At 48.2% G+C, this 13,019-nt stretch overlaps 1 protein-coding gene and 1 long non-coding RNA gene across 2 annotated transcripts; both read left to right on the forward strand.

Moving 5' to 3' along the window:
• The first annotated feature begins 1,891 nt into the window (after positions 1-1,891).
• LOC147982504 (uncharacterized) lies at positions 1,892-4,686 on the forward strand. Its single transcript, XR_015617854.1, has 2 exons — positions 1,892-2,063; positions 4,459-4,686. It is a non-coding gene; the product is annotated as an uncharacterized LOC147982504 (long non-coding RNA).
• LOC147982505 (uncharacterized) lies at positions 2,837-3,936 on the forward strand. Its single transcript, XM_087545706.1, has 3 exons — positions 2,837-2,941; positions 3,028-3,310; positions 3,392-3,936. Exons 1-3 carry the CDS (start codon positions 2,837-2,839, stop codon positions 3,934-3,936), a joined length of 933 nt encoding a protein of 310 aa, XP_087401832.1.
• Positions 4,687-13,019: the final 8,333 nt, after the last annotated feature.

Consider the following 13,019-nt stretch of genomic DNA (forward strand, 5'->3'; position numbering starts at 1 on the left):
TTCTCCTACAATCTAGAAAAGTGGAGTCAAGCCGGCCCCATCTTGCGTTGTGAGGTACTCCCTTCCTCCCATAATATAAAGACGTTTTTTTTTAAATATTAGCTAGACGATGAGGATGCACGGCTGCTACTCTTAGTGAATTCAGAGCAGACATGAGTTAGGTCGTGCTCCAAGATTTTACGGACTCGCCTTACCGATATGGGCGTGGCCTGGATTAATTGGCTCGCCGAAAATATCAGGGGTAAGGGGTCCAATGTAAATTTCAGAAGGGGGAAGGGGTATTTATGTTTCTAAATTTCCACCAAATCGCACGCAAATGTCCAGACCGCATTGCCCGGATAGATTAGACTATCTGACACCGTGCATCGAAAGTCAGCGGACCAGTCTAGAAGTAAAAAATTCTACAAACTGAAAGCAAAGTAGGGGGGTTTGTAGACGCCCAGACATTTGCCATGTAGGCCTCCAACACATAGGACCCATACAAAAACACCTAGAGTGTTGCTATACACACGACGGTGTGGAGCCGATTTGCGCACCATCGTACCGATCCAGCCGTGCATGCGTTGGACAAAGTGGAGACCGGCGGTTAGATCACGCATCGTCCAATGTTCGGCTGCCTATGTATCGGCTGAATAGTATTTTCAAAACTCCAATATCATTTCGTTTCAACCGGCACACCATTCTCCACGCCGCGTTCATGCATGTCCAGGATGGACGTGACCAGTCACAGCCGCATGCTGGATGAATGTTGCGGCATTCACACTGCTGTGGAAGCCAAGAAAGCTGCTCCAGCCCGATGCTCACTCGACAAGCACTCGCTCTCCGCGCTGCAATATTGTTGGTTATAAGCATATGTCATCGGGCAACATGACGTGATGGACGCGTGTGCTGCATCCAGGCAAAGTGCGCCATTAGTATTTCTAACTAGTAATGGCGCACCAGCCACAGAGTACGCCATTAGTTGTTTTGAAAAAAAATAAAAAAAAATTGTTAGTAATGCCGAGCCCCACCCCCCTCGCCTCGTCGCCCCCCTCCCCTCGCCCCGTCGACGCCCCACCGTCCCAATCACCCGCCGCCGCCGCCGCCACCCGCCACCGCCCCCTCGCCCCACCGCCCCTCGCCCCGTCGCCCCGTTCCTCCGCGGCGCGCCCAGCCGGGCGAGGCCCCCGCCGCCCAGCAGCGCCTCGCTCCCTCCCGCCCGCCCTGGCGCGGCCGGTCCCGCCACCCGCAGCGACCCCGGCGACCGGTCCATAGGCAGGTACCTAGCCACCGCCCCTCCCTCCTCCCCTCCCCCCTTCCTCCTGCATCCTCTGCCCGTTCAATTTCTGTTTTCCCGATTCTTCTATCGGATGAGTGTTTTTTTATTCTAGAAGAATACGTGTCTGATGAGTGCTTGCTGTAGTAGATTGGCTGGTATTGCGAGAAGGATGTATGCAACGATGGCTGTTCCTTGACGAGTAGTTGCCGCGTGATTTTCCCAAAGGGTGTTCGAGTTCACTTGCGTTGCCTGATAGGTGTTTGTGATAATGCTTGTAGGGGGCAAATCTTCACGAACCGTAGTTTGACTTTTTTTCCAGATGAGCAAATGTACATGTTAGCAGCAGCGAAACATGTTTGTGTCAATTCTAGCTCATTATTCAGTTCAGCCTCTGCTTGCTACTTAATTATGGTGGTAGCTAGTTTAATTTAATGATGTGGCCTGCCTGGAGCGTCATTTTTCTTTCTAATAACAATCTAGAGACAGATAAGGTGCTACCTAGCTAGCTACTTTAATAATAAATCTCTTGGCAAGGTCTTATGCTCTAGAACTTTTTTTACTCATGGATTTGTCCAGCCGAGAGAGAGAGAGAGAGTTCGGATCGTGGTTGCTTTTTGATTCATGACTGCTTGTTGATCCAATATTTACTCAAATTAATGTTGTCTAGTATATGTCTGCAATATATGCTAATGGTGGATAATGTTGTCCAGTACGAGCCTCCTCTGCAGCAGAGCTCCGGCTGTGTTGGTAGTCACACCGTGGCACTGGTGTGGCTGAGTTTCTGCTACGGCTACAACCCCTCTTGGTGAGCTCCTCCTTTCCTCTCTCCGTTCTCTCTATGATCGAGCCCTAGTTCATGTTTTAGATGCTTTGGTAGTCCTGCTAGTTCTGGCTGTATGTTCCAGATGAGCATCAATTAATTTTGGTGCTCTATGTGATAGCTATATCTTGATCTAGGGTTGCCAGTTGTTGTGCTCTAGGTCATTTGTGATGGCTCTCTGTGGTGGTCATCTTGCTCACTGAACTTGTTGCATACATGCTCCTGTGGGTACTGTTGGCTATCTAAGTGTGTGTGTAATTTAACTTGGGTGTTGTTGGCTATCTAAGTGTGTGTGTGTGTAATTTAACTTATGCTAGGGTTCTAGGCTGTTAATTTAACTTGGCTGCTCTCTGTATTTGTGGCACTCTAATTGGCTTAGCTATTGGATTTTCTAACTAGTTTTAGTTGCTCAAATGCATAGGTACACCTGTGCATTTGTGGTGGCTTTAACTGGGTAAAATCCAATTGGTCTTGGTCATTTGGACAGTGCAAATGATCTGGTCTTGCACTACTGGCTGTTCTGTTTTTGTTGCTGCTGCTATTTTTCTGCCTATAAGGGCTGAATTCGTTCTACCATGCTGCTAGACATTACTAATGTTTGATTAAATAAGCATGGGAAACATTCAGATGTTAACTTCTTTTCTTTCTACCATGCTGCTAGACATTACTAATGGCATGTTCAAGCTTCTTGGCAGCATGTTAATAAATAATACGACATCTTATTGAATAACTTTAAATGCATGCAAGATTGGATAAGCATGGGGGGAAGCAGCCACCGCCGCTCTGCCTCACCGGAGTACGAGTTGGATGCTTTCGAGTTCTTCAGTATCATACTTTCTTCTTCAGTATCATCCACGAGGCAGGTATATAAAATGAGAGATCTCCCCTTCACCCATCTCATTATGATAACTCTGTTGTTTGCTACATCACTCCTTGTCCCAAATTGCAGAGGCTGCCTGACACTTTTATGAAGATGCTGGGTGAAGATCCGCCAAATAATGTGAAGCTCCGACAAGCCGGCAGTGGGGTTCGCAGGCTGTGGGACGTGGAGTTGGTGATCGAGGAGGGCCACATGTACCTGTGTCGTGGCTGGGAGAAGTTCTACAGTGCCTACGACCTGCGGACCGGGTACTTTCTTCTCTTCAGGTACGACGATGATGCCACAATGATCATCGTGAAGGTTTTCAACGCGACTATGTGTCGCATGCGCTACGCTGACGACGAAGATGCCAGTGCGCTCTGCCTCTTCTTATTTCTCTACATTTGGCTTTATCTCACATCGATTGTTAACGGTCATTGTTGCATTTGGACAGGCAATGGGAGCAACAGCAGCGACACTGGCTACAGCCAAAGCAGCAGCCATTATGGCTGTAGCAAAAGCAACAACGATTCTGGCTTTAGCGAAAGCAGCAGCGATTCTGGCAGCAGCAAAGACAACAAGAAGGATGATCCAGACTGGAGTGCGGGAGAAGAGGAGCAGAGTGAGGATGAGGAGCTGCAGGATGACGATGGGCATCAGGCTGAGGATGACCTAGCGCTGGTGGTGGCTGACCAATGGCAAGAGATGGTGGTGGTTGACCATGGGCAAGAGATGTTGGTGGCTGACCATGGGCAAGAGATGGTGGTGTCTGAGGATGACCTAGCGACGGTCGTGTCCGTCCTGCCTAAAGGTGGCCTCGCGATGGTGGTGGTGCCTGACAATGACCACGCACCGGTGGTGGCGCCAGCGATCCCACAGCTGGGCGACATGACCACGCCAATTGTGGTAGAAGACTACATCCCACAACTGCCCCCACCGCTTCGCCGCTCTTGGCGCATCAGCCTGAGGAAGGAGAAGGAGAAGAACAATGAGAACTGAACTATGTCAGTTATGTCAGATCTCCAAAATGATATATATATATATATACTTAGTTACCTATGTTATCTCTAATATGCTTAGTTTCCTATAGGTTAGCTACAAAATAACTTATGTTAGCACAAAATGAACAAGTTTACATAATAAGCTTATAGTCTTCTTCTTATTCTTCTTCTTTTCCAAAATGACATAGGTTAGCTTCATTTTACCTAAGTTGGCTCTAATATGCTAACTTAGAGCTTATATGCTTAGTTTCCTATAGGTTAGCTCCAAAATTACTTATGTTAGCACAAACTGATCAAGTTTACATAATAAGCTTATAGTCTTCTTCTTATTCTTCTTCTTTTCCAAAATGACATAGGTTAGCTTCATTTTACCTAAGTTGGCTCTAATAAGCTTATAGTCTTCTTCTTATTTTTCTTCTTATTCTTCTTCTAGTATTCTTCTAGTGTTCTTCTTCTTCTAGTATTCTTCTAGTATTCTTCTTCTCCTTCTCCTTCTAACTTCTTGTTTATCATTTTGCAGATTTGATTTAATTCACGGAAGCTTGCATGGATAGAGTGCTTCTTTTCCATTTGTGTTTTTATTTTGTATCAATGTGAAACTTTTGTGAATTGATGGATAACGGTGTTGGATGATGAACAATGTGAAACTTTTGTAATATGTAACGATGGAACTATGTGTTGGCTATGTATGTATGTATGATGAAACTTGTGTGTTGGATATGATTGTTATATGGATGCTTGTTGTATATATATGTGTTGGATATCTCATATGTGAAATAGTGACCTGAGATTAAGAAAAAAACGAAAAAAAATTAAAAAAATTGTTACTAATGGCGCACTTCCATGTGGTGCGCCATTAGTATATCAGATACTAATGGCGTACCTGTGGGATACTAATGGCGCACCTGTGGTGCGCCATTACTAAAATATACTAGTGGCGTGGTACTAGTGGCGCACCAGTAGTGCGCCATTAGTAGGCAAAACTGGTGCGCCACTAGTAGCCCTTTTCCTAGTAATGTGTACTGCTTGAGGATGCATGTTGACTATGCATTAAATTGTTATCTAGTACTCCCTTCGTTCCAAATTACTCGTCGTGGTTTGAACTAAAACCACGACGAGTAATTTGGAACGAAGGGAGTACTACCTAGTAATGGTTTATGAATTTGATATCTACTAGCAGTACCTAGTATCTAGTATCTGAAAGGGAAACTGAAAGGGAAAGGGGTACGGTGGAAAATGATGAAAGATATAGCAGCACTGAGGGACTGCGAAATCGCTACAGCTAAGTAATAGTAGCGCATTCATAAAAAGCGCTGCTGATTGCTACGTCTTGAGCTTGCGTTGGTTTTCCCCGAAGAGGAAGGGATGATGCAGCAGAGTAGCGTAAGTATTTCCCTCAGTTTTTGAGAACCAAGGTATCAATCCAGTAGGAGCCCATGCTCAAGTCCCTCGGACTTGCACAAAGCGATAGCTACTCGCAACAAACACGATTAGGGGTTGTCAAGCCCTTCACGGTCACTTACAAGAGTGAGATCTGATAGATATAATATTTTTGATATTTTTGGTATAAAGATGCAAAGTAAAAAGTTAAGGCAAAGTAAGATTAAAGTAATGGAGATTGATATGATGAGAATAGACCCGGGGGCCATAGGTTTCACTAGTGGCTTCTCTCAAGAGCATAAGTATTCTACGGTGGGTGAACAAATTACTGTTCAACAATTGACAGAATTGAGCATAGTTATGAGAATATCTAGGCATGATCATGTATATAGGCATCACGTCCGTGACAAGTAGATCGAAACGATTCTGCATCTACTACTATTACTCCACTCATCGACCGCTATCCAGCATGCATCTAGAGTATTAAGTTAAAAACAGAGTAACGCCTTAAGCAAGATGACATGATGTAGAGAGATAAATTCATGCAATATGAAATAAACCCCATCTTGTTATCCTCAATGGCAACGATACAATACGTGCCTTGCTGCCCCTTCTATCACTGGGTAAGGACACCGCAAGATCTAACCCAAAGCTAAGCACTTCTCCCATGGCAAGAACTACCAATATAGTTGGCCAAACCAAACGGATAATTCGAAGACACTTGCAAAGATAACCAATCATACATAAAAGAATTCAGAGAAGATTCAAATATTATTCATAGATAGACTTGATCATCAACCCACAATTCATCAGTCTCAACAAACACACTGCAAAAAGAAGATTACATCGAATAGATCTCCACGAGAGAGGGGGGAGAACTTTGTATTGAGATTCAAAGAGAGAGAAGAAGCCATCTAGCTACTAACTATGGACCCAAAGGTATGAGGTAAACTACTCACACTTCATCGGAGAGGCTATGATGATGTAGAAGCCCTCCGTGATGACGGCCCTCTTCCGGCGGAGCTCCGGAACAGGCCCCGAGATGGGATCTCATGGATACAGAAAGTTGCGGTGGTGGAATTAGGTTTTTGGCTCATGTTCTGATAGTTTGGGGGTACGTGGGTATATATAGGAGGAAGAAGTACGCCGGAGGAGCAACGAGGGGCCCACAAGGCAGGGGGGCATGCCCTAGGGGGGGCCCACCCTCGTGACCGCCTCTTTTGTTCCTTGGAGCAGGGTCCAAGTCTCCTGGATCACGTTCGGTGAGAAAATCATGTTCCCGAAGATTTTATTCTGTTTGGACTCCGTTTGATATTCTGTTTATCTGAAACGCTGAAATAGGCAAAAAAACAGCAATTCTGGGCTGGGCCTCCGGTTAATAGGTTAGTCTCAAAAATAATATAAAAGTGGAAAATAAAGCCCAATAGAGTAGGTAAATGATAAAAAGAGAATTTTTGATGCAGAGTGCTACTTGGCATAATTTCAATGTAAATCTTCTTAATTGTGGTATGAATATTCAGATTAGAAAGATTCAAGACAAAAGTTTATATTGACATAAAAAATGTACTGGGACACAATCAGATGAAGGACACAATCATTTGCATGGACAAGATGTACTGGGACTCATCACAGGCAGAGGAAGCGGCAGCAGCAGTTCTCGCCAAGGAGGATAGCGGAAAGAAGAAGGATAGCAAGGACACTGGCAAGGAATCCGGGAAGCTTACCTCTTCGGGGTACGATGCACCTGTTGATATCTTGCCGGAGAGTTCTAACAGCAAAGATCCAAGGTCACTGCACCCCAAGTGAAGAAGGTCCCGGCAGGGCTGGCTGGCGTTGATGGTAGTTTCACTATCAGCGCCAGCCTCGATGACAAATAGGAAAGCGCGCTCCTTGCATTCCTGTGGGCGAATATTGATGTGTTTGCCTAGAAACTATCTGATATCCCCGATGTTCCCATGGAGGTAATCGAGCACCACCTTACTGTCCGCCCACATGCCCGACCTGTCAAGCAGAAAGTCCGGAAGCAGGCCTTGGAGAGGCAGTAGTTTATTGCAAAGGAGATCAAGAAACTTGAAGCGGCTGCTTTGGTCAGAGGAGTGCTACATCCAATATGGCTAGTGAATCCAGTGGTTGTTGGGAAGGCTAATGGGAAGTGGAGGCTTTGCATCGATTTCACATATCTTAACAAGGCTTGCCCGAAGGACCCATTTCCCATGCCGCGCATCAGTCAGATTGTGGATTCCACCTCAGTATGCGATTTGCTTTCCTTTTTGGATGCATTTTCTGGGTATCAGCAAACCTTCATGTCCAAAGAAGACAAAGAGAAGACCTCGTTCATCACCCCATGTGGTACGTACTATTTTATCCGCATGCCATTCGTATTAAACAGTGTCGGGTCTACTTTTGCAAGGGCAGTCCAGATTGGTTTCGAGCCATAGCCACACAGAAACATTGAAGCTTATATGGATGACATTGTGGTCAAGACCAAGGATAGAGCAACCCTTATCCAGGATTTGGAGGAGACATTTGCTAATCTGCGTAAGATCAACTTGAAGCTGAACCCGGAGAAATGTGTGTTTGGCGTTCCCTTCGGCAAGCTCCTTGGGTTCTTCGTGTCCCATCGAGGGATTGAAGCCAACCCGACAAGATTAAAGCTATCGAGCAGATCCAAGCGCCAAGGACAGTCAAGGATGTGAAGTGCCTGACAGGATGCGTTCCCGCGCTAAGCAGATTCATTTCCATGTCTGCCGAGCGCGTCCTGCCATTCTTCAAAATCCTAAAGAAGGGAGGCCCCATGAAGTGGACCCTAGAAGCAGATGCAGCTTTGCAAGAGTTGAAGACCTACTTGTCCTCTGTGCCCACCTTGGTTTCTCCCAAACTCCAAGAGCCAATGCTTCTATACCTGGCAGCAACCAACCAAGTGGTTAGCGCACCCTTGGTGGCACAGAGAGAAGTGGACGAAGCAGAGAGTAAGCAAGGACCGATAGAGCTAGAGAAGTATCAGGACAGAGATGAGCACGACAGAGAGAACAACCCCAAGGACACGGCAAGGAAGAAAGTGGTGCAACACCCAGTGTACTTCGTTAGTTCCTTATTACAAGGGGCTAGATCGAGGTACTCTGGCATGCAAAAATTGATCTTCGGTCTCATCATGGCCTCAAGGAAACCGCGCCACTACTTCCAAGTCCATGAGAAATCACGGTTGCCACTCGCTTCCTATTGCAAAGGATACTCCGAAATCCTGAGGCTACCGGCAGAATAATGGAGTGGGTTTTGGAGTTATCCGGTTTTAGCCTTAAGTTTAAGAGCACATCAACAATCTAGAGTAGGGCATTGACATAGTTTATTGCAGAATGGACGCCAACCATTGACGAGGAAATGCCAGAAACAATCATCCCTGGCAAGGAGGCGCCCCAAGAATAGATTATGTATTTCGAGGGTGCCTTTTCCCTACAAGGTGCAGGGGGTGGCGTGCTTCTTGTTGCCCCCTCTAGGGCACACTTGAAGTACGTCGTCCAAATGCATTTTTCTCGGGAAAAGGCAACCAACAATACAGTAGAGTATGAAGAGCTCCTTGCCGGACTGAGGATTTCCGCAGAATTGGGAAGTAAGAAGCTGATCATTCAAGGAGACTCACATCTTGTGGTGAGACAAGTCAACAAGGATAACCAAAGCCCATTGATGGAGGCATACATTGAGGAAGTGAGAAGATTGAAGGAGCACTTTGATGGATTGAAAACAGAGAACGTACCCCATGCAGAAAACAGCATAGCTGATCTTCTGTCAAAGTGTGTTGCGCAGAAGCTTCATGTGGAACCAGGGACGTTTGTTCTCCATCTTACTCAGACCTCCGCATCCCCAAAAACAATGGCCCGGAAAAGGAGAAAGATGGACTCCGGTAAGCCTCCCCCGGTAGAGCCTTCTGCTCCTGGTAGAGACCCTGCCGTAAACAACTCCTCACCACCTGCCAGACGGCACCTCCAGCCGGGCCCATGGTCCCCGCGAATGAGGAACGTGCCTCCACAGTTGAGGAGGTGTCGCTAGTCCTCATTGCTGAGCCCCAGGCTCCAACTTGGGCAATGCACATAGTCCACTTTCTCCAAACCGGAGAGCTTCCCAGTGACCAAGATGAAGCTGAGAGAGTAGCCCGAAGGCTCGATATCCCCGACCCTTTCCCCCGAGCAATCGAGGGCTTTGAATTCTTGTTCGTTGCTATCGACATGTTTACAAAGTGGCCGGAAGTTACTGCCGTGAGAGAGGTGACTGCTCAGCTATCAAGTTCTTGAAAGAATTGGTGTGTCGTTTTGGAGTCCAGCAAGGATCATTACCGACAACATCACCCAGTTCACGAGCCGCGCCTTCATGCAATATGTTCGTACCCTCAGAAGCAAGATCTCATTTGCCTCTGTCGCACATCGCAGAAGAAATGGACAAGCCGAGAGGGTGAACGCTGAAGTGTTGCGGGGACTCAAGACAAGAACCTTTGATACGCCACGGAAGCACGCCAGGCGATGGATCAATGAGCTGCCGGTAGTTCTGTGGTCCCTCAGAATGACACCAAATCGAGCTACCGGACAGACTCCCTTCTCCCAAGTCTATTGGGCAGAAGCAGTTATCCCCACGGAACTCATTTACGGGTTGCCTCGAGTGCTTGCCTACGATGAAGTAACGCAAGATCAGCACCAGCGTGACGACGCTGTGCTACTCGAGGAGAACCTTCTCCGGGCTGCTACGTATGCTGCATTCTATTAGTAGGCCCTGCATCGCTACCACAGCCGCAGTGTCCATGCCCAGTGTTTTGAGGAAGGCGACCTTTTCCTTAGCCACGTTTAGTCCGCTAAGGGTACAAAAAAGTTGACACCGAAGTGGGACGGCCCTTACCGTGTAGTACGATCTCCATACCTGGCGCAGTCCGTTTGGATACCGGAGATAGCATTAAATTGCAACACTCATGGAATATTGAGCATCTCCGCAAGTTCTACCCATAAGGTGCGGCCGTCGGGCCCAGCCGGACAGCCACCCTTTTGTACAGGCCTTGCCTCAGCTGGATGTAACCCCTTGTACAAAGCCAGGCGATGACCCTGAGTACCAGAGAAATAAACGAAGCATTGGGAGCCCCCAACCAAGTTGCATGCATGCATGAGCATTCCAAAAACATTGCATAAGCATTTCATGAGCATCTGCATATTCATATAGATAGGATCGCATGTTGCATCATTCCCATATGCATGAAGTTGCAGGTTCCTACCACGAACTTGGCCTCTACAAGGAGTTGGGAAGATGGACCGGCACTGCGATCCTCGGCAAGCCAAGCAGATAAGTTCTACCTCTTGTCCATTAGTGTTCTGTAAGATAGAACTTGTGCATGAGAAAACCTCTCCCTCTTTGAAACTTAGGTGCTCCCGTCCTTGACTCGAACATTGCTTCGGTCAGGATGGTCGAAGTGGCCTTTGGTGAAAAGAGGTTGGCGGGGGGCTGGTCCCTTTCTGTTTTGCCCGGTAGGCTCAGTTCCCCGGCAAACAAAATCAAAAGAGTGCCGGCGGGATAACCTGCGAGGGAAGACTCATTTATGTAACTAATTAAAGAGGCATCCCACCTCTGCATGGACATATACACGTGCGAGTTCCCGGCAAGGTTCATCTTTTTCATTAATATGTTGATATTACAAGTACAATCCTTACAGAACCCAAACATGGACTCGAGAGATTACATTATTTTGAATTAAAATTTGGCAAGTGCCGACAAGTTTAAGATTGAAAAAATATAATTGCCCCGTGATGCCTTTGCCCTTGTCCATCTTCAGGAAGAGGTCGAGGAGGCCAGTGGAGGATCCAGTTGGGATTCGGCGCCTCCCCAAGATCAGGATGGCATCACCCCTCGGCAAGGAGGAAGAAACCGGAGGGCATGCGCGGATGGTGACGCTGCTGGGGGACCAGATGGGAGACGCTGAGTCACCGGCAAACACGACTCGTCGGAACGTCGTCCCCATTCTTGACGCGTCGTGGGTTGCCGCCACCATCTGCATCACTACCACCCGAAGACCTCAGCACGACAGTCGCAGTGAACACCATGCTCTCTGGTGTATTCCACAAAGCATGGTCGTCCCCGACGACCTTGGCATTGGAAACCACTTCACATTCCGAAGACGTGTATGGGAGCAAGAAGCCCTCCTGCACGGCGAAAGGATGATTCCCGGGGGGATCAGATCCACCTCTATCAGCAGCGAACCCCTCCCGAAGCTCCTCCTCAGCATTGTGAAGCAATGAAGAATGGGGAGCGGCCGACTACCATGCCTCGTGCCCACTGCGGACCTCGACATGGTGTCGTTCGCGTCCCCTCCCACTAGAATCAAGGCTATGGGCGACCAGGAGACGAGCGCACCGGAGTCGCCACTTCCGGTGTTGTCACCGCCCCCGCCCGAATATCCTCCTCGGATCTAAGAGAAGTTCTAGACTAGAGCCCGAGGGATAGCCTCAGGCTCTTCTCTCCAACATGACCAGCAGAGGTAGAAGACAGGTAAGAAGGGATGCGGGATGCATGACTCCGCCCTCCCTTCGCCCTTCCTTTTATAGGTGAGTCAGAGAGGGGAGCCACTCCCTCAACGGATGACCACCGTCCTCCTCCACCAATTCCATAGGCCGGGCCCTTGCCCTGGCGCTCTCCCACGCCACGCACCTCTGTTACCTACCCTGCACGATGCATGCAGCATACGTGGCTGATGATAAGAGCGTGGTGGGAAGAGTGAATTGGCAGTTTCTACCCCGTGCGTTAAAGTCATTCACGGGCCATTGCAAGGGCGGACCCACCACTATTAGCTTTACACAACGCGTAGAGAAATCGGAAACTGGCCCTGGCTCAAGATTAATGAAGAAGCAAAGAAGACTCCAAGAGACCAGCCTCTTCAAGGCCCCTGCCTGCACACTTATTAGGCCCTACCCCGACGACGCTCGGCAGGGCGCTCGGGGCAGGCCCGGGGGCTTCTGTCAGTGGAACAAACCCTGGGTCTGTTGCCCAGACTGTGCGCAGGCACCGGAACAAGATTACGACACCAAACCAAGTCAGAGTACAAGAAACCAAGAGCTTCAAAGGAGTAGCATACTGATCAAGAGGACCCAGATCAAACCAGAGAAGGAAGATACTACCGAGGGAAAAGTCTCCCTTGCCAGGCAGATGAGCTCGACGAGGGCGGGGTCGCCCCTGGAAGAAGATGTCCAAGACGTCCCGGCAAGGCCTGTCGGGACTCGTGGAGGCAAAACCAGCTCACCTAACTACTCTGCCAGAACCCACGACATCAATTAGTGCGGCGCAAGCCGCGAAGGGATTAAGTGGCGGCCGTTCGCCACATGGCAGCCTCTTCTCATAGGAGAAGCCCATAGATGACACCCGTCCTGCGACGTGTCGAGCGAGCAACTACGAAGCTGGCAAAGTAGCCCAGCAAGGCTTGTCGGGCAGGCGACGATGTGACATTGAGTGGTGCATTTAATGCACCCTGACAGCCTGTAGAGTTAGGTATGATAGCAATGTTTGCTATCTTATCAGTGCATAATGACTACTTTCCATTGTTGTGACCCCTTAATCTATAAAAGGAGGCCCATGTCAACCATAGAGAGTGTTAGAAGGTTGGACACCACACACTCATACATGCGTAGCCACTATCGCCCCGAGGCCACCCTGCCAGGCAAGTGTACTGCACTCCACCAC

The sequence above is a fragment of the Triticum urartu genome, chromosome 3A (genome assembly GCF_056163025.1).
Source record: "Triticum urartu cultivar PI428250 chromosome 3A, HENAU_Tu73, whole genome shotgun sequence".
NCBI lineage: Eukaryota > Viridiplantae > Streptophyta > Magnoliopsida > Poales > Poaceae > Triticum > Triticum urartu.